The 21,282-nt window shown below is 45.1% G+C and overlaps 2 protein-coding genes across 5 annotated transcripts in view; one reads left to right on the forward strand and one right to left on the reverse strand.

Annotated features, from left to right (window-relative positions):
- Positions 1-1,224: 1,224 nt before the first annotated feature.
- On the reverse strand, positions 1,225-4,671 carry SNU13 (small nuclear ribonucleoprotein 13). Its single transcript, XM_063154634.1, has 3 exons — positions 4,583-4,671; positions 3,658-3,778; positions 1,225-3,117 (listed from the first exon to the last, which is right to left on the reverse strand). Exons 1-3 carry the CDS (start codon positions 4,583-4,585, stop codon positions 2,855-2,857), a joined length of 387 nt encoding a protein of 128 aa, XP_063010704.1. The 5' UTR covers positions 4,586-4,671; the 3' UTR covers positions 1,225-2,854.
- Positions 4,672-5,067: 396 nt separating this feature from the next.
- The window catches only part of LOC134417425 (coiled-coil domain-containing protein 134-like), a 46,170-nt gene continuing 29,955 nt past the window's right edge, over positions 5,068-21,282 (forward strand). The window contains exons 1-13 of one of the 4 annotated variants that reach the window (XM_063154635.1): positions 5,068-5,210; positions 7,551-7,601; positions 9,440-9,513; positions 10,281-10,386; positions 10,930-11,133; positions 12,319-12,449; positions 13,179-13,293; positions 14,019-14,135; positions 14,650-14,749; positions 17,232-17,366; positions 17,911-18,025; positions 19,560-19,678; positions 20,737-20,878. In XM_063154635.1, coding sequence (XP_063010705.1) covers positions 5,186-5,210; positions 7,551-7,601; positions 9,440-9,513; positions 10,281-10,386; positions 10,930-11,133; positions 12,319-12,449; positions 13,179-13,293; positions 14,019-14,135; positions 14,650-14,749; positions 17,232-17,366; positions 17,911-18,025; positions 19,560-19,678; positions 20,737-20,878 — 1,434 coding nt within the window. In that variant the 5' untranslated portion in view covers positions 5,068-5,185. The other 3 variants (XM_063154637.1, XM_063154638.1, XM_063154639.1) reach the window with 3 other exon arrangements.

A 21,282-nucleotide genomic window follows, 5' to 3' on the forward strand; every position in this document is an offset into this window, starting at 1 on the left:
CAGAGGGTATAAATATGTGTTACTCTCCAAAACAGCCAGTATCAGTACTAGTAATCCAATTGGGTTCTTTTCTGCCATCACCATTACAAGTATTACCAGCAGATCTTAAAAGAAAAAAATCATTACTGGGAAGCAGTGTCCAATCCCTTGGGCAAAAAGCTGGCACTTAAATCTGCACACACAGGTCTTCCATTTTTAAATGGTAATAGCAGAAGCTGGTTTAAAAATGGAAAACAAATTGTGTTCCCCGGAAGGCTGCAAGCATTTATCCCAGTTAAATTACTGAGATGGCAAAGAGCTTTTCTACCTCTCTAAGTGAATGAGTCAGACTATTGTGCAGGCTTCTGTACTCAAACATGGGCTTTTAAAATAGAAGAATAGCAAGTTATGGAGAGAGCCCTTGTTACATACAGTATTTTTACTTTTTTAGTCATACTTAAGAACGCTGCAGCTGGGTGTTTTGGGTTTTAGACTTCCATCCCTGGCATGCCCCACCTGTCTTGCAGTGCAAGATACCTAAAACAAATAAACAGTTGTTGTTTTTGCTTTAGGAAATTACTAATTGTTTAGTGAAACTTTTAACATTTTACAGGACATAAACATTGGATACCTGCAGTGTCCATTTTGGTCTGCTTATGTTTTTAGTGTCTAGAGATTCCTGTGTGTGGCCCACAAACTGTCCTGTCACCATGTGTAGTGTGGCACATGTGGAGCCAGCTGTGACCACCCTTCTGGCACTGATTGTCCTAGCTGTGCCAGCATGCTGCTCACTTCTACCTCCACAATTCCCCCAGAGGGCAGCTAGCCTGCACTGAGCTCTGCAGCACTGAAACTACGTTACCTGTTACACTTCCAATCAGCCTGGATTAGTTATTTTTAATAAAGATTTGCCTAAGCACTCAATTTATTTTGCCCTTGGGCAATGAAGTTACTCTAAATGCTTGTCTTAGCAAGGCTTGAAGAGTGGAATAGTGAGACTATCCTCTCTGTAAGCCTGTGAATTGAATTCTGCAAGTAGCCTTGTTAACATCTCTCTTGCCTTGCTAACCCTCAGGCACACTATGTGCCAGGCTTTGGATGATTGTGGCATGTTTGTTCTAGGTTATTAGATCTGCCTCCTGGCTTTTTTTTTTTTTTTTTTTGTTCTTTTTAATAGCAGGCTATCACATTAAGCAGAAGTTTAAAAGGGATGGTGATGGAGTGCTTCAGAGCAGAAAAAGACAGTTTTGCTTGCTCAAGTATCCTTTATTTCTGCTCCTTGTGTGCTTTCTCTTACATCATCTGTCTTGGTACAGCAGGGCAAATCCCTGGCAAAGCTGTAGCTCTTAACACAACTAGCTCAACAGTCAGCATCAGTAGAAGGGAACAGGAGCCCTTCTAAACCTCATACAAATGAAAGGATTCTGAAGTATCTGGATCAAATTCATCTCAGCAAGGATTGCTGGTATCAGCCATTTACTAAAATATACAAACATGATGTCTTCAGTCTTTCATAAGCTCACTTCATCTGCTTGGGATGTACTTATGAAAGGTATGAAGTTAGTGCCTCTGTGGAAACATTACAGAAAATTTTATTTTCCATTCTGCTATTGCACCCAATGGAGTTTCCACACTATTTTGCTTAGGCGTCCTGCAATAGAAAACAGGTTTGATATTCCAACACAGGAGTTTAAACTTCTGATCAGAGCAGAAGTGCATTTATTATACAATATGTATTTAACTAAAACTAGGTCCATAAAACCACCACTGATCCAGACTGCTGTTGGTGCTCCATGCTGCTTTTCCAGGACATGAGATGATACAGCATTCTCTTCTTGAGACATGTATTAATTTATCTGAAAAATGATTTGTTCTCTGTTTCCTTGGCATCTTCAGTCAGGGGACTATAGAGTGCAGTAGTTAAAAAGCATGGCACTTTTTATAATTAACAGTCAGATGTAGGGTACTCATCAGCCACAACAGGCTGCTCTCTGCCATGTGTTTTGTGCTTAACTTTTCTAGGAAGCCCAACCTCAGTGGTAACAGTCCATGCAAAGGAAGCTGAAAGAGAACAAATTACTGCACTGCAATAGCCTTTAGGCAACCTGTGAGCAGGTCAGCTTTACAAGCAGAAACATTCCAGTTAGTTGCAAATACTTCACCTAGGGAATGACAATTCTATTTAGCTTTGCAGCGTTTTTATTTTTTCTTAAAAAGTCAGTATTTAAAAATAATCAAATTAAGAGAGTTCTTCCCCTTGCGTACTGCCATAAGATTTCTGCTTGCCATGCATCTTTAAGAGAAGTCTCTTGTCTGGTTTCAAGAACAAGGGCTGTGCTGCTCTTGGCTCTATCTGCTGCTACACAGTAGCTGCTGCCTGCTTTATACCTGCCTGTGCTGCTCCATTACTTACTGACTCCAGCAGCCTGAACATGGGGAACCTTTTCCTCAGTAGCCTCAACCGTTCAGAAATGCAGAGTTACTCACAGCTGCCGGAGGCTTAAGCTTGGCAGAAATACTGCCCCACAGAGAAAGCTGATGGGTGGGTTAAAAAAGCCCTGAGCAGGCAGGCAGGCAGACAGGAAGACGAGGGGAGGACTTTGTTTTTTCTGTCCTTCTTTCAAACATAAAACAGGAAACACAGTTGTACAGTCACTTTTCAAGAAGTAATACAATGAGAATGAAAATGTTGGAGTGGAATAATAGAAAAGTGGGGGGATAGGAGGCGGAAACACTAAGAATTAAGCCATTATTAAACAAAAATGTGGCATTTTAAAATGAAACGTTGATATCAAAACTATCGTCTCAACTGAAGCTAAACATTAATTTCCCCTAATTTGCACTTTCTATTTCACACACACACTCTCATGGGCAGTTAGACCAAGAGTCTTTCTATGGCTTGCTGTACAGACTGGATCTGAGGCTTTAGCTGTGAGCCCTCCTTGATGGTGATGGAGCAGGCGATGACGGGCCGGGAAACGCCGCACGCGCGGCCCAGGGCTTGCTTGGAGCGCACGAACACGTACGGGACGTTCTTGTCCTCGCACAGAAGAGGGAGGTGCAGGATGATCTCCAAGGGCTCTGCATCTGCTGCCATCACAATGAACTCTGCTATCCCTCTGTTCAGTGTTTTGGTGGCTGTAAAAGAAACTGGAGTCAGTCTGGGTCATTCTGGAAAACACATCTAATGTTAAACAACTTCAGGAAGTGCTGGAAGTGGCTTCAGTGGGAAGAGATGTAGTGCATGAGACATGGGTTCTAAGAGATTGCTGAGTTTCTGTCCTTAGGAATTCTGGGTTTTTTTACAAGTTTGACTAGGTGAAGCCCCAAGCAACTGTGAAGGGAGGTTGTGAGCAGTTTGCACTAGAGGTATCTTCAAACCCAAATCTTATGGTTCTGAACTGGTTAGGCATCTGGTAACCCCAGAAACTATACACCAGGAACACAGTTTGGGAATCTACCAGAACTACATATAAATGTCAAAAAGATTACAGCTTAGTTCTGTCCCTGAATCTTGTTAAAGCAGGCTTGAAGGAGGAGAAAGGAGACACACACCTGCAATAGCCAGACCTATATAAAATGAGTGATCACAGCTACAGAGAAAAGAATCTCTACCCATGGTATCTCACAAAATCCTTGTTGTGACTTGTAGCACACTTTTCAGCGTGCAAGTCTCACCTTCATTGGCTCCCTTGCGTAGCTGCTTATAGTTGCAGGATTGCTGCACAAGGTCCAGCAGCGTTTTGGTGAGCTGTGCATCAGCCAGCGGGTAAGCTTTGGGATTCACTTCTGCCTCACTCTAAAGGAAAAAGTAAAGAATGTCACAATAGGAGCAAAGGAGGCTTTGGTTCGATCAGCACTGCGCAGGCATCATGTCCACCACATATACTGATTTCTGAAGTTGTGTCTAATCTGCTCTGCCCATACAGAAGAAACATCATTGCATTTTACTCCTAAAAGAGTAAGGATTCTTCTTGTATCAAAGTAAAGGGGAAAAATAAGAAAGATATGCTTTACATCAAAGTAAAGAGTGTATCTACTCACAATCTACATCTTACAAAGCAGTGCACTTATGAAGCAGTCTCAGGCGTTTTATACCACAAAGACTACAGAAAATGAAACACTTCAATGCACCGTAACAGTGCAAATTAAAAGACCAACAAAAAATTTGAAACAATCACCAGAAGAGCATGCATCAGGGTTATTTCTGCAAACCACAAGTGGCTTCTAACGTTAACATGGGCAGCGGGGTGGCACAGCAGCGAGGTCACAAGCGGTGTTAGCGACTGGCGCTGGCAGAACCGCGGCCTCTGCGGCTCCCAGCACGGCGCGGGGGTGACCCCAGGCACAGAGAATCCCCCGTTACCGGGTGTCCCCAGCACCGCCAGCCCCCCGGGCCTCCTGCCCCGCAAGCGGCCGCAGCCCCGCCCGCACGGCCTCCACGTGCTGCCCGCCGCGGAGCCGGAGAGCGGCCGCCCTCTACCCCAGGCTGGTGGGAGTGGGCAGGAGGAAGAGGAGCAGGGAGAGGAGAAGGGAGAATAGGAGGAGGAGAAGGAGAAGAAGAAGGAGGAGGAAGAGGAGACGGGGGTCAGACGCCACTCACCATGGCCGCGGCGCGGTGGCTGCAGTCGGCCCGAGCGCGCTGTGAGGGAAGAGGCGGGAACGGTGCCGCGGCCGCCGGAAGGGAGGCGGTGCCGGGGCGACCCCGGGGCGGAGCCGCCGTCCCCAGGGGGGCGGAGCTGCACGGCAGCCCCGGCAGCGCCGATGGCGGCGGGGCCGTGCGGCGGTCACGGGCCGCGCTGGGCGCTGCCGCTGCGCCCGCCCCTCTGCCTCGCCTGCGCCGTGGAGACCCTGGGCGACGGCAGCGCCTCGGTGGGCAGCGCCTGCCCCGCCGCCCCTTCCCGTGTGCGGCTGGGCCGCGGAGCCCCCTGAGCGGCGGGGCTGCCGCTCTCCGGCGCTCAGCTGGGGGCCGGGCCCGGCCGCTGTGGCCCTTGGCCAGCCCTGTCCCCTCGGCGGCCGCGCCCTGGTGGCCCTTTTCCCCTCAGGGCGGTGGGAGCAGCGCGGGGCGCGGGCCGGGGGCCTGACGCGCTGCTGTGTTTGATCCTAGTTGGTGCGCAAGAAGCACGTCCTGTCCCGGCTCCAGGATGCCCTGGCCTGGCAGGCGCTGCCGGTCGTCCAGCTGCTGGCACCAGACGAGAGGGTGTGCATGCATTTGATAGGAACTCTCTTTGGTAAGAGCTCTCTGAGGCCTGGTGCAGCCGCAGGGAGGAGGTAGTTACCTTTTGTTGAATACATGTGAAGTTTCCCCACATTTGAAGCAAAAAAAAAGAGCAGAAGAACATTGAGGTGCCTACCTCCATACTTCCACCGTACTGTTGTGTAATTACTCCCAGCAGAAAACTGGCTGTCACTGATTTAGAATAGGTTAATTAATTTTCTCATTCCCCAGGGTGCAGGATTGGCATGTTCATAACTCTTTTGCGATTTTTCAAAGTATGTTGACGTATCTCTAAAGTCCTTCTGGAGAATAGGGAGTGCTTGGCATTTTACTCTTCCCTGAATGCTCTCCATTCTGGTCTAATGCCTCTGGAGTTATATGAAGATTCATGCAGAAATCAAAGTGTGAGCATAAAAAGGTGTTACAGGATTTAATATCAAATGTGCAAAGCACAAATCTATGTAGTGGGCTTTTTTTACACCATCACTTCACATCTGTAGAAATCTTTGTTGCTGTATAACTAAAACCTGCTTCTCTCTAGTGAGTCAGCCTCGGCAAAATAGTGTTCGGCAGGATGTCAGAAAGTGTCTTTCCAGTAAGTCTCTGTGGTCTTGAACTTCTCTTACTGGTTTCTGTTTGCATAGCAGGGAAATGTCTTTGAAACATCTAAAATCTTGATGGAGAAGAAATAATGGTCTAAACCAGGGAACAGTAAGGCAGGAAGGGAAAGGTGGAGGGTAGAAATCAGAATGCCTTCAAAGCTCAAATATACCAGATTCCTTCAATTCCACCATCTCATTTGCACATCACAGATAATTATTGTTGGTTGGGGAAAAGTAACATACAAGACCCTCTCCCTGCCTTGACACACTGAATTGTTCAAAGAGTTGATTGCCCATAGATTGTGTTGGGCACATCTTGGAAGCAGCTTTATTAGAAACAGAACTTTATGCAGTTCTTATTCTTTTAATTGCACAATTTTTTTTAATAGTGTGTCACACATAATCCTTTAGAGTACTGGAAAAGATGATGATTGTGGCCGATTGAGCCCTACACTGTATGGCCCTAACACAAAATACCCCAGAAGACAGGGATGCTGTGCTTGCATTTCAGTGCTCTTGTCTGCTTTAATAATTCTCTGAGAAGAGAATTCTTTTTATGATTGGGTGGTTTGAGGAAGCTTTGGGTTGTACTGTACTTGGTGTAACTCTTAGAGCAGTTGGAATCCCAGACTAAGCTTGGAGCTACAAACAATGGTGTGTTCATTTTCGATAGAACTTGGCTGAACCAAGGAGCATTTGGTGCAAGAGTGTAAGGGGAACCTCCCCAGAAGTTTGAGCAGTGCTGTGGAGGAAGTATTAATAGTGAATTCAGGAAAATACATTTGGAGAGAGAATATTGCAATAAGCACAGGCAGAAGAAAGAGGGTTAAGAGAGGTGAAATGTGGAGTGTTACTTATGAGGTGGTGTGTTTCAGATAAGCCTGAATTTAATGCAGCTAATATTGTAATGTTCAATAATGTATACAAATCTTTTCTAAAGAGTTATTAAGGACTGAGCAGATGAGGCATGGAATAAGTAATTTCTTCACCTGTCATAACATTGCTTTAGTTGGTCAAAATTCTGAGACATCATGGAGACTTCAGAGGGGAGGTAGTTTGATTGGATATGTTAAAACAAGTGATTTAGTGTGGCAGAAGTGGGGATCCAAACCAAATGCCTGATGCTATGGGTTGGAAGGGGCTGGGAGGTGGAGTTTCTTGTCTGCTGGGGTGTAGTAGAGTTTGTTTTGATATATCCACTCTTATGCTCATTGTAAAATTAACTTGTGAAGTGATGCCTTTGGGTTCGATTTAATGTTGGAATAGTTTCTGGATGATTTAAACCTGGTGTTCAGGTTTGGTTTCAGGGTTGTCAGTACTGTGGAGGGAGAAGACTGATCATAGTAACTGGTAAGAATGGAGGACACAAAGCACACAAAGGACAAAACCCACTTCTGTCATTCCAGGGTGTTGTTTCAGATGTGTGATACTGCATACACACAGATGTGGTGGTGGCTGCAGTTACATATTCCCTGACATAGGTGGAGCCATTGACTTCAACTATAAAACATAAAAAATTTGCAAGAGAACCAAGTGTCTCATGTCCTTGTGTCCTGCTTATGGAGGCACCTTTTGCCATATTCCTGGAGAGTATCCACCCTTATCTGACAAAGTCAGGCTGGTGTTATGTGAAGCAGGGAAAAGAAAACAGTTCTGAAAAAAACCCCAGCTCCTTTTAACAAGAAGGAATTACAGCACTGATGATCAGAAACAGGAATGAGTTCCATGACCTGTTGTGGTTTGCCTTGCAGGGATGTTGCATTCTGTGGAAGAGAGCAGTGCCCTGAACCTATTAGTTGAAGGTGAGTGACAAATCCACATCTCAATTCCTGGCAGTTTGTGAAGGGGACAGTGTGGCTTGTCTGATACCTATAGTGAGATGCTCAGCTTTGACACAGCTTCAAAAGGGAAGACCATCGACATCCATGCATCAAAAATGATGGTCTGCTCCAATACTGGGGGCAGGGGAGTGTGTGCATTTTAAAATATTTAACATTTTCTCTCACAGGTCTGTGTGTGCCATGAATTTATTATCAGATGAGTAACAGTGCCTCAACTTTGGCATCTTTAGACCTGACCAAATTGTCAAAGCAAATGGAAGTCTATGGGATTTACTGCTTTCTCCTCAGGAGTAGAGGGTATTTGTGATTTTGCTGTGCAGGCTGTAGATTCCTCTTTGTGAGCAGTCCCTCATTTGAAAACTGAAGGAAATGTCTGCAGGGCTGACAAAGGAATCTCTGCAGTCCAGTTAACCCTGGGCAGCTCTGCTGAGTCTAGAGATATCAGCAATGCAGTGATGCATTCCATGACCAGCCATGAAAGGTAAAAGGAGTTATTACAAACTTCTTCCAGAGGGATTTTAGTTTCCAGACACTTGCTTGAGATGGGGTTGAAAAGCGGAGAAGTCTTTCTGTCATGTTACCAGTCTGTTGAGAGATGGATGCTATCTAACAGAGCAATTTTAAATTAGTGTTGCCTAAGTGTTGAAAGTGTTTTAAGTTTCTGAGAGTTTAGGGCAAGAAAGGGCTATTAAACCACCCATAAATCACCTGTCTCAGACATGCTTCTGCTGAGATGTGTAGCTCTATAGCTGAAGCAGGTCTAGTATTGCCTTGGGTATACCAAGAAATGGTGAGCCCAAAAGTCCCTGGTATTTCTTTTTAGAATGCTTTCCTAGGATACGAATCAAAAGTGTAGGTTTTCCAAATGAGTCATGCCATGACAGCAAGCTACATCCAAGACTGCCTTACCAAACCCTGTGTAGAAATGTGTGCAGTGTCTCAGTATAGGGCTCTTGCCAAAATTTTATCAGCTGAACATTCAGGTGCCAGTTCTGAAAGTAATGGAAGAAGAACTTTGCTTGCTGCAGCTGGCCTGCTGGTCTATGTGTGGAGGCACAGGCCTGCCAGCACCAGGCAACTCCCTTGAGATTTGGTTAGGGAAGCCCCAGGTGATGTGTTGCCACTGCCTGGAAAACATAATTTCTTGCTGATTCCTCTTATTAGTACAGAGCTGTTAAAGATCTTAATAGTAACAGCCCTTGCTTGGGGCTGAGGAAGTGACCAGCAGCACTCTGGTGACTGGCACTGTCCTTTCTGGTCAGGTGTGTGGGACATCTGCAGTGGGGAGGAATGGCTGATAGACTTCACTTATCTTAGGGACAGTAGCAGCTGAAGGGGGAGTTCTGAGTGTGAATCTAAGGATCCTCAGCAGCTTCAGTTCTGATATCTTCTCTGGAAGGATGCATTTTTAAAGGCCAGTTTTCATACTGTAGGAAGCCTGGTCTATTCAATTACCATAATTTTTTATGCTTTTAAGCTAGGCTTTTCCCCCCCCCCCTTCCTTTCCTGATTCCTTATGTTTACTTGCTGTCCTGAGGCTCAGTTTGTCACTTGCGGCTCATTTCCATGCATGGTTTGTAGTGCAGCTGAAGCAGGACTGCTGGAATGATGCCTCAGAGAGCCTGAGCTGGGCTATCAGAGGTAATAGTGCTGGGACTGCTGCTGTAACCCTGCTCTCTCAGCACGTCTGGGCTCATTTCATTTCTGAGCTCTTTGCTCACTGGTCTGCTAAAGCCCCATGGAAGATGGATTGTGAGTGCTCTTGTGTGTGTGTTACTGATCCTGTTTTCTCTGCCTAGTTCTGGTGAGGCTTGTTGTGGAGCTGAAGTCAGAACAGTACTTATACTGCATTTTGGATGAAAGTCAGAAGGAGGTCAGTGAAGATGAGTTCTCTTAACCTTTCCTCCAGTCTTTCAGAGGTTGAGGAATGAGTGGCCCTGGAAGACTGGGATGTAGCAGTGGGGTCACAGAATCATAGAATGGTTTGGGTTGGAAGGAACCTTAAAAATCATCTAATTCCAACCCTCCTGACATGGTCAGGGACACCTTCTGCTAGACCAGGTTGCTCAAAGCTCCATCCCCTCTGATCTAGGATGTCCTAATGCCAGTTCCCAGCTGTGATGTTGGCAAGGTTAGTTTTTACCATGGAGTTTTTATATTGTTCTCATGATGCCTTGCAGCCACAGGGCTTCATAATACTCTTATGCAGCTGTGTGGTTTCCTCAGATGCTTCTTTTCCTACTTCACTGTTCAGTTATATGAGGAGCTTTCCCAACCTGTGCTATAGGCTCTCATTCTCCTCATTCCTAAGTTTATGGTGGTCCCACAGGGTACAAAAAAAAGAGAAGTAGCAAAAGTGGTGAGAAATTAGTCTGCTCATGTAAGAGTTGGAGGGGAGAAAGAGGAAAAGGAACAACAAGCAAGCAATTCCTTGAATTAATTTAAAGACATTTTGGAGACTTGGTGTGGTATTTGGGGTTTCCCTGTGCTTTATCCCAAGTGGTGAAGAAGGCCCATCTTTGGAAAAGATCCTGTTCTGGAAGATTATGCATCACTGAGAAGTTGCTGGTTTGGGTGCATTTCTGCCTTTGGACTGTGTCCTCATCAGTGAAACATTTTCCTTCTCTGTCTCCTCTACAGCTGTGCAAAGCAAATACCATGAGAAGCAGCCTGCCCACATTTTCTCTCTTGGGCAAGCTGGCAGATGCCATCCCAGGCTTTGCTGAAATACTGGTGGTAAAGCACAGTGAGTAGTGTGTCATGTCCCACTGAAGGGTGGCATTCACAGCCCTAGTACACATGCATGCACTCCCCTGTCCCCATGACGAGTTCATGAAGGTCACAAAAGAAGCCTGTCCAGAAGTCAGAGTGGCATTCAGGCCTCCTGAGATACAGGTCAGAACCTTCATAGCAGCTTTTATAATCATGCTTTTAGCCAGGCAAAAGCAGCCTCTGCAAACTGGGGTTGTGGGTCTGCCTCACAGGCAACATACACTTAGGTTTTTTTTTATCTTGATCCAGTGCTTGGGGGTCTGGTGAGCAAGCTGAACTGTTTGTGGAGGGAGCTGGGATGGTGGATCTTCATATGTTGAACAGTGAGCTCTGGTGGCTGTTGATTACTGTACCTCTGCTCAGAGGGACAGATGGTGCTGAGCACATCACCTGACTGTGGCTTTCGTTAACCTGCACACACCAGTCTGCCCAGTAGGCTTTTGTACGTTTTCAAGGGAAGTAGGTTGGTGCTTTTAAAATGTCAGTGAATGTTTGCTGTTCCTGTTCCTCATGCTAGATAATTTAGTGGATCATCTGCTGATGGGCTTGACATACCCAAATGAAAGTATAAAAGCTGCTGTCTGCTACTTGTATGGCAAGCTGTACTCCTCTCCTGCTGGCACAGAACGTCTCTCAGGACACTTTGAAGAAAGGCTGTGTGGTGTCTTCTTGAATACTCTGGGGAGTGCCCAGACAAAGGAGCTGCAGGTTAATTGTTTGGGTAAGGCATTGCTGAGAGAAACTGCAAGGTGCAAGGGAAGGCTTAGAATGAGGAAGAAATCCTTGGCTGGTTTAGATGCTCTAGTGTGGATTGTTCAGTAGAGGATCTTTATGCTCCTTGTCCAAAGCCATCAGTCCCTTCTGTTACTCCAGTGAAGTGGCCCAGACCTGCTGCTGAGCGCCCCCAGACCCCTGTGTTCCCTGATGCCTCATATTGCCCAGCACTGACTAATCTTCAGTCTCTTCAGAGCTTGTGCTATGGCCTGATCATCCCTCAAAATGTCTGAATGCAAATACTGTGCCTGGGCTGGTGGGTTTTGTAGAGCAGTGGGATGGAGTCTAAAAAATGTTAATTATGTTAATTAGATATAGAGCTAATGTGGAAGTGGCACTTTCTTGCAGTTTTCCTTCCAACTGCAGGTTTCAGCTGTTGCTGGGGAGCACAATTTCAGCCTTTCTGACATCACTTGTTTGTAAACCATCCAGGGAATTAATTTTTCTAGAAGGAGGCAAGCAGGAATTGCTCCTTCTTATGGATTGCTCCTCAGCTTATCTACTCAACTACTAGAAACAGATTATGATTCCTTTGAAAGTAGAATTCTGTAGCTGAGACAACACCCTTGTGAATTTGTACTGATGTGTACTGATGATTTTCATCATTACCTGTAGCAGTGATCTATACTGCTATTCTGAGGGAGTTTTTTGGAGTGTGGGTATCCTTCAGCTGAACACAGCTGTTTCTGTAAGAGCCTGTGGAAATAGAAGGGGAAGATAAATGCCTGTTCTCTGGGAAGTGCTCTAGGGAAAATGTCATTGGGGGTAACTGACTGCTTGGAGAAGAATGCAGGTCAAGAGCTCTCCCAGGAAACAGTTTAAGGTGTGCTTACTAACAGAAGATAATGCAAGTAGGGAGCTCTTGAGATGCACCCTGTACATATGTGACTCTGAGAAGGAACAGAGAGCAGATCAGACCAGCAAAAAGTATCAGCAACAAGGGGTTGCCAGACATGGGGGTCATGGCAGCATCTGGGGACACGATGAGAAGAAGCTCCCTAAATTGGGGGTGGGGCCCTCCAGGAGAGGGGAAGAAGTTGGCAACAAGTCTTAGTCTGTAAATACTTGCGTGTTAATATAATCCTCACTGTGCTGCTCGATATGGTGCTCATTCTTGCTCTTCCTTTTGCAGGCTTGCTAAAGGAGCTGCTGAAATCTGACCATTTTGTATCTATTCTTATGAATAATGCAAAGACAGAGGAGGAGACTGAGAACCCTAACTTTTTAGAAGGGGAAAATCCACTGCCACTTGTTCTCAAAAAGGTGATTGCTGAAGTTGTAGTGAATTGTTGGTGCACATAAATAATTTGCTGGCCTGTAATGAACCTTTGTCTGAGGCACTGTATATATAAAAAAGCAGAGTGTTCTGTTACCAACACCAGCAACAGAGGCTGCACTGAGAAATGGGGATGTGGGAATGTTTAAAATCAGAGGGTTTTGGGAAAGCTGGAAAAGGTAAGCTTTAGAGACTGCAGAATTGTGATTAGAGTTAAATAGTAGCTATAAGATTTGTCAGCAGAAAAATTATGTAAGAAGTAAAAAGGACAAGTAGAACAATGGTCTGTGTATTAATGCTTGTCCCATCCCCTTTGTAATTTGTACATAGTACCCCAACCAGCAATAGGGGTACCTCTGTTGATCACCTTCTTGTTCATGCCTGCATCCTGGAATGGGGAAAATTTTACTTCTGGCCTTAGCTGATCTTACTCATTTACACTTGAGGTCTGATACAGCACATGCAGCACCAGCATGACTAAGCCTGGGGGCAGAACTATTCTTACTCATGATCTACTCTGTTGTAGTTCTCATGTGCCTTTTTGAGTCTCTTTGGTTCAGTGTTTTATCTTACCTTAGCAGGTTTAATCTGTGAAATAAATGCCGAAAGAGAGACCTTAATTTATGTTTTAAATTTTAAAAAGTAGAACAAGCTGTGTCCTACTCCCAGCTGTATAGCTGACTTCCTTTCTCCTTTTGACGTTTGCTTCCCAACAGCTCTTGTTAACCAGAGATGAGATGTTACAGGCAGCGAGTTCTCACTGTATGGCTGCAGTGCTGGTTCACTCTCCTAGCAGATATGCTCCTGCTTTTATCCATGCAGATGTCCCAGGTGAACAAATGCAGTAGCATCTTATTGTTCATTCCCCGGTATCAAATCTGCCCCTGGCTGTTTGGTTTAGGAATCAGGCTGGCTCCATGAAATCCACTGATGGCATAATGTGGTGGCCATTTTGTACCAGGTGATTTTAGGAGTGAATTTGGCCAAGTACTTCAGGTCGAGGTCCTTCTTGCAGGACCTTAGATACAAGTTTAAGCAAACTGGTTTCCATTTATTTCATTCCACTAAATATTGTAAGTTTGCTCAGATTTTGGTCTAGGATTTAGCTTTAGAATGCAGCTATGGGAGATGGCTTATTATTTCTCTGTAATCTCAAAAGACAGAAATACTTTCATGATACAAATTATTTGGGAGATGTAAAAGTCATGAGGAAAAAAAGGTCACTGCATCTGTGATAAAGCTTGCTTTGTGGCTTTTCATTTGTGCCAAAGGCTAGATCCACAATTCGGCTCCTTCCTACTGAGTTTGTGCTGGGAAGATGCCTGCCCATGGGTCTCTGCTCTCCAGTCACCTCTTTTTGAAGATTAGCATGCCCCTGAGCATCTACTGTGTTCTCCATTCCTGCCATTTCATGGTTCAGCCCTTCTCCCTGTGGCTGTTTCTATGTCTCCTCGTTTCCTCCTCCTTCCTCTGCTCTGTTCTAGGAGCAGCTGTGCCATGCTGTGAGCAGCCTGCTTCTTACCAGAGTGACCTTATTTGTGTGTGTATGTTTGCAGAGTTTCTCTTTGAGTGTCTCTTGTGCAAAAGTGAAATCCTCATCTGGTCAGTGTACTGCTGCCTACTCCTCCTGACTGAAGAGCGCCTTTTCTTCTCCAAGTGTCACACTGTGTATGGTGAGTCATCAACCTTGCTGGCACAGTGACTGCAGTCATTCTTGTGCCTCCAGCTGAATTCCAGCACTTTACACACAACCACAATTTCCAGTCAGGATGGATAAAGGACTGAAAATAAGTACCTATCAGGCATGTTTGTGATGTCCAGCATAGCTTGAATTTATAGTGTCATTGTCCCCATGAGTTTCTGATGACCACTAATTCATTATAATTACCAGTTATCATGATTGACACTCTCTGAGTTACTATGAAGTATTTCTGTGGATATGACAAGAGTGGATTTAGGAAAAATGGTTAAATTCCTTCTGTTCTTTGGGACTTATCTCCAGCAGTGAAGGTTGAGGCATGTTATGAGAAAGATAAGTGAACATTCAACAGTTTTGGACAGTTGTTTCTCTCAGTAGCTCACAAGAATAATTGTTCAAATCTTTCTTCCTTTTAAAAATTAATTTTGCTTCCATTCTGGAATCTGGAACATTAAAAGCCTCTCTGTGACTTTTCTTAACGTGTACAGGCATTGAATCTCTGGTGAGGAGTCTCCAAGGTGTCCTGCTGCTGAACAATGTGGAGTTGCACAAACAAGGGCTCCTGCTCTTCACTGAAATACTGAAACGGTAAGGGAGCCTTGTCAGACTTGCAGGCAGAGTTTGGTACTCCAAAATAGAGACTGTGAGGCTTTTGCTTTTAAGAATTTCTTCCAAGACCAGATATCTACACACAAGAATTTTTGTGTTTAAAAGATGATGCTGAACAATCTCATCTCCTTTATTCTTGCAAAGAAAGGCCTGATGGTTTTTTCCAAACCTCCCAGCTTGTCCTGTTTGTGCTTATATCCACCACTAAATCTTCCTCGTCCTGCTTCCTTGACAGTTAGGGAGGTTAAATCTCTTTTCAGCTGTAGACAGAGCAGGAGACAAGGCCAGGAAGGTCCAGGCATTTGTGAGCAGGCCAGCTCCTGCTAAGTGTGCCTCTATGACAAAACAAAGTATGCAAATTCCATGGCCTCTGGTCTTCTATCATCATCTGAGCTAAATTCAAACTGCAAAAACAAATTCTAGGCTGAAATATTAATGTCTTCTGTCACTTTTTTCCTCTTGTTTTCTGCTGAGAAATAATATATACTGGCTTGTTTTTCTTCTGTGCTTCCTGTTCTTGCCTTTATGATCTTGTTCCTATCCTGTCATGCTAGTGACAGAGTCTCGTTTTTGTCACTTAGATCCCCCAAGAGAGCCCTTGAGCAGAATTTTGGAAATGTCATAGTCAATTTTGTAGCAAGTGGCAGGGTAAAAAGGAGAAGAAAAAGCAACAGTGCTAGAACAGTGTGGTGATGCCAGTGTGGGATCTGTCAAAAAGAGAAACTGGGATATGGGGAACATTAATTACAGCATTTATGCTTGTAAAACAAAGAGAACACTCTGTGCAGTTGCTCTCATTTTCTCGTACACCCATTCTGTTTCTCTGAGCTTTGCCTTAGAAATCATGTTTTATTTAAAATTATATCATAATGGGGAAAGGGATCTTGTGCTGGAACCTCTCATCTTGGTTTTAGCTTGCAGCTGGATTCATTTGTGTAAGTGAGCCACACATTCTGGTGAGGTCCATGCAGGAGGTACTGCTCCCCTTGGCAGTATGTCAGGAATGTTGGGTAGCTCTCCCCGGAGTGACCCTTGTCTCTCCCAGCATAATCAAAGTGGCAGGTGCAGTTTGGGGCCCAAAGATGAGAGGTTGCAGGAAGCTGGAAGGGTGCTGCCCTTCACACTTTCCCCCCAGGCCCCAAAGATATCACAGTGCACCATCTTGGAAGTGGGTTTGTGCTGCTTGAATGAGTCAGCAATACTCCTCCATCCCTTCTTCCCTGCATGAGTCAGTGAAGACTTTTTTCTTCCTGATGTGTTTTACTTCAGAAGGTCAGTGATTAAAGAAAGGAGATACAGAGGATTAATGGAATTACCCAGTGTGAGTAGAAGCAACTTGGAAGTTCAGTGCCTCACTTGTGGCATGGCTCCTGATGCCTGAGTTCCACAAGTCCTTTTCCTTGCCATGCCCACCTCACAGTTTTTTCTCACAGCAGAATGTGAGGTGGCTGCGAAGCTGGGTTCCATCCCACTGAGTGACTAAAAAGAGTGGTTCTTCTTCTGTTCCCTTTTTGCCATATAACTGGCCTACTAGTGTAATTTCTACTGAAGTTCACTTTGCTTTCCCATTTGTGCATGAGAGCATGTACTCTGGGCTTTCTTCAGTTAGGCATGACTGTGAAAATTGAATAACAGGGAATAGTTTTGGCTCCCAAATCTGGCTCCTGTCATGCTGAGCTGCTTTTCTTGCTTCACTTTGGAGGGACCCTCTGGCAGGTTGTTTGTGCCTCTTGTGTGCATGTAACTGTGTTCCCCCTGCCTCCCCAGCTGTACCTGACTTGCCAGGAGCCAAATGAACACAGTCTGCCATTTACACAGCTCTGTCCAATAATGGGATTAATGGCCTGTTGTCCCTCCATGCTCTCATGCTGAATGCTCAAAGGTGTTGGGCCACAGATGGCCAAAATGCTCACTGTTGAGGAGGATTGTCAAGGCAGTTGGATTGTGTTTATTCTCCTGTTTACTTTTCAAGTTTGTGAAGGTTCCTGCCCTGGCAGCATCTGGCATTAGGAGTGCAGTGAGAGAAGCTATTCTCGTGGCATTATCCTCTAGGACAGTGATGTTTGCTTGTATACTTAAAAATATAAGTTGCTAGATGAACTGACAAATGCCAGAGCAGATGGCCTGAACATGGAGTCCAAGGCACAGAGGTCACTATATTTTGCAAGGCTTATTTTTCTTGTGCTTTTCGTGACAGTGTTCTCGAGTAGTCACACAGTTATCCAGGTTGTGGATGTTTTGTCATGGTAGTGCTTTAGATTGGCTGAAATTTCCTCTTTATAGCAAACCCTCTACCTGCTCAAGTGTGAGAGTACCTCGTTGAGAGCAGCTGGCTCTCAGAACTGAAAAACATGGCTGCAATCTCATGGCTCAGCTGTCCATTTGCTGAAATGAGGGAAGGGCACTGCAGTTACCTACCTCTGACAACATTCTCCTTGCTTGCTTTGTTTTGTCTTCACAGGCAACCAGTGGAAATCAAATTGTTCACCAACCGAGGTGTATGCATAGAAGCCATTGATGTTTTGATGGAGACAGTGAACTGCCCAGTGCTGGAGGTGGCAGTGGAGGCTGTGAAAGCTGTGGCTGCTTTCCTGAGGTAGACAGGAATGTATTTGCAGACTTTTCTTCAGATAGATCTGTTGATACCATCTTGGGCTTTGCAGTTCCCCCGTGGCTGTGTGGGTGAACGTGCTCTGCAGTGGGACTTGTGGCTGAGGCAGGCGTGGGTACAGCAGAGCCAGCTTCCCACCCACCTCAGGAAAGCTGCCAGAGTAATGAAGCTGTGGCAGGCAGCAAGTAATTTCAGGAAGGACCTAGTGTTCCAGGCAGGCTTGTACAGCAGCTGCTGTGGCTTTGTCACTCTGTGCCCCATCCAGATTGATAAGAATAATAAATATAAGACTGTGAACAGTCATGGGCTTGCTGACTGTGGTGAGAGCAGACAGAGCACTTGGGGTGTGTTTGGGTTTATGTGTGGCTGAAGACACTATTCAGATATTGTGACCTTACTGTGCTCTGCTGGAGAGAAGTGGCAGTGGCATATTTCCATCAGAAGAGCAGTTATTTCTGATGGTGTTGCCTTCCTAGTGGAATGTCCCCTGCAGGGACTGTGCATCTTGTCTTTGTCTTCACGTGTTAAGGAAGGACCATCTGAGCTCCCCTCCAGTCCCATATGAAGAACTGCAGAAGCTTCTGGAGGCAGTGCTGAAGCGATGTGCTGACCTTTCCCTACCACAGAGTAGTAAGAGGCATGCAGTAAGTCAAAAGCTGTTGGTTGTTGGTAGAACTGAGCAGGACAGTGATGATCTTCCTATGTTGATGTTTTATATGTGTTTCATCCCCTTGCTTACATCCCCCGTGGATGTTTGGTTCTCTGCTGTTTCTTTTGATCCTCTTGCCTTGAGATGGTACCAGACTTTGAAGCAGGTGAAGGTGGATGCTGGTGAATGATATCCTTCTAAATCAGTGAAGTTTTGTGGGGCACTGCTTGAGCATGCTACTCTCTTTATGTGTCCAGTACTCCAAAGCCATTTGAACTTCCCCTTCTTCCCACCCTCACCTTGCATTGGTCAATCTATTTTTTCAGCAATGAATATTTCTTGTTCTACATTCAGATCAAGAGTGTCACCATATATGCACTGTGATCCCTCAGCAAGGGAGTTGTTAGCCACTATTTGAACTATAAACCCTTTTCTGTTCCTGGCATCTGTGGTTAGTGTGGTGTGCTGCTGGCACCTCTGCACTTCTGAGAAGAGCCCCAGCTGCAGATGGCTAATGAAAGGACAAGGGCTGAGCCCTTCTTGCTGTAGGCTTAGAGCCATGTAGGTTTAGATTTCGTGCCAGTAGTGGGGAGAACACCTCAATCCTCAAAGGAGTAGCAGAACTCCAAATCCACGATGAACATTTTTTAGACCCAAGTTCTATGGTACTAGATATTGGCCTTCTCTGCCTGAAGAAGGCAGAAGTGCTTTCTGTCCCATTGGCCAGTCAGTTTCCACACACACAGAGCTGGGTGTCCCTTTCAGAATTAAGAGCTTCACAGGAAGGAAATTAGATAGTGAGGATATGCAGGCTGTGTTTAAAGGGAGAAAAGGGGAAATGATGATACCTCTGCCAAGGTATCTCAGCATGAAATGGAGAAGGAATTCTGAACTGTCAGGCACCAGTGTTTAGCTGTGCCCCCTCCTCTGGTATTATGGAGAAGACCACCACAACAGGTTAAGGCTTAAAGGCAGATTTTGAGTTCCAAGTTGTTCCCAGTTTGGGCAAATGATTAACTCTGACGCTTCAGTTGGCTTCAGGCTTAACTCAGTGGGATGCTGTGTGGGAACAAGAATTAGTACATGGGTAGCTGCTGAAAACTCTGAGCCAAAGTAGAAGAACTTCTAAGATTTCATTGCTAAGCAAGGAGAAGAACTATTCTGTGTTGTCTGAACAGTATTTGGAAGAAAGAAAAAAGAAAATTTTTAAAAACACTAAGTTTTCTCAGAAGAATTTAAAGCTCCATTAGCTGAAATGCTTAAAACTCAGATTAGATCAAATCATGGTAATACAGACTCTAAAGAGATGGCAGTGCAGAATTAATAGCTCTGTAACTCTGTCCTCCCTAGGAAGAGCACACAAGCTGTTTAACTCAGCCCTCTCTGGGGAAAGCACAGTAGTATAAAAATTGTGGTGTGAAGGAGTGAAGTGCAATGTGCTGTTCCTCCTACTGCTGGTGTCAGAGGAGAAGGCTGGTTTTTTTTCTGAAAGTGGACATAAGATTTTAAAGACTTCTCTCCTTTAACAGGGTGATGTCCTGTTCTCAATGTCTCAGAGTCACTCAGCAAACAGAAATCTTGGGAGAGTTCCTCAGAGACAGGGTCAGTTCTTGCTCAATACCCTGGAAAGTTTCAGAAATGCTTGCAGGTGAGGACAAGTCAGGAAGGTGGGTGGGTGTTGTGTGTCCATGTCTGTCCATTCTTCTGTCCTTGTGACTATGTTCCTCCACCCAGCCCCACCACAGAAATATCACAGGTGAGTTCAGTGCATGGCACTGGTCAGTGAAACAGCAGAGTCAGGGGTATGTATTAATAGCGAAAATTTTGTGACACCTGAATATGTCTCCCATGAAAGTTGCCTGGGACCTATCAGTTTATTTCATGTCTTTGGGCTTTGAGGGGGCTGCTTGAAAATTCACCAAAGCTGCTGATAGTGTAAGAACTATTGGAAGATATGTGTGAAACTAGATTCTTATGCGATGCTATGTCGTTTCACTGCCAGAGGGGATTAACCATTTAACAAATGCATATCTGCTCCAGATGCTGGCCTTGGATTTGCTCATGTCTGTGACGTGTTACTGGAAGTGGGTTTATAGGCACCAACTTTACCTTTTCTGCTGGATCAGAGCTGTTTGGCACCCTTAACTGCACATCAGACAGTGGTAGATGAGTTTGTGCATGAATCAGAATGAATCAGGATCAGCTTTTAGGGTGGTCTGGCCAAATTAGTTTTTGCCTTGCATCACTTGGGTTGGCTGAGATAATTCAGTCAGAATCAGACATGCCTTTCTGCACTGACCCAGAGTCTCGGGGTTGTGTTAGAGGGCACGCAGGTTCTGTCATGGATTTTATATCAGCTGAATGGTCCCTTGGCTGATTTTCATAAGGTTTGCTGTATTGTGCATCAGGCACTCTGGTATGGCTGAAAACCAGTCTTGCCACACCTGATCTTCCCACAGCACATGCTTTCTTCACAGAAACTAAGTCTTCCTTTCCCAGTGTGTACTGTTGTGCAACCTTGATGACTTTTAATAGCTTCACTCAAAAGGTAACTGAATGTGATTGCCAGATTTCTCTGTTTCCAACCCATTGAGTGTTTGTGGGTCCTTTATGGTGAAAATTGTGATTAAAATGTAGTATCTCCTGGCTTCCTTTACAGAGTGAGGAGGTTTCCTCTTCCCTCTGTTATCCACTGTGTGTTTGTAGGTTAGCAGTGGAATTCCAGGGTGACTTCATGGCCCAGGAGAATGCTTTCACTGCCCCCAACTCTGAGAGCAAAGACACACTAAGCAACTTCTCTGAGTTCCTGTTGAGGATTTGTGACAGTCTCTGCATCCCCATGGTCATGGTAGGATTTCTTTTGAACTTGGTCTGTTCCGTGGGTACCTGGAAAGGTGCTGTCAGGCACCAAGAGTGGGTTGCACAAATGGTTTTTTGGGGAAGAGGACGTGTCAAGTAAACCAAGAACAGCTGTGGCATTTGCCATTTTTTCACAGCCAAATATGGAATTGCATAGTTCATGCAAATGACAGTATATGCTCTCAGAGGGTGCAAAAATTCATAAAGTTTCCATGTGGATGTCGGTGTCTTTCTTCAGGCTGTGCCATCCCATAGCCTACCTACCATGCTGTGGGATCCATTGCAGCTCCAGATGTGTCAGAAAATGAAGGGTGCTTGAGCTGTTGTTTCCCCTTCTGCCACTTTTTCAAAACTTGCCTGTGTCCCAGAGAACTGCCGTGATTTGCACGTGCA

Source organism: Melospiza melodia, chromosome 4 (assembly GCF_035770615.1).
Source record: "Melospiza melodia melodia isolate bMelMel2 chromosome 4, bMelMel2.pri, whole genome shotgun sequence".
Lineage (NCBI taxonomy): Eukaryota > Metazoa > Chordata > Aves > Passeriformes > Passerellidae > Melospiza > Melospiza melodia.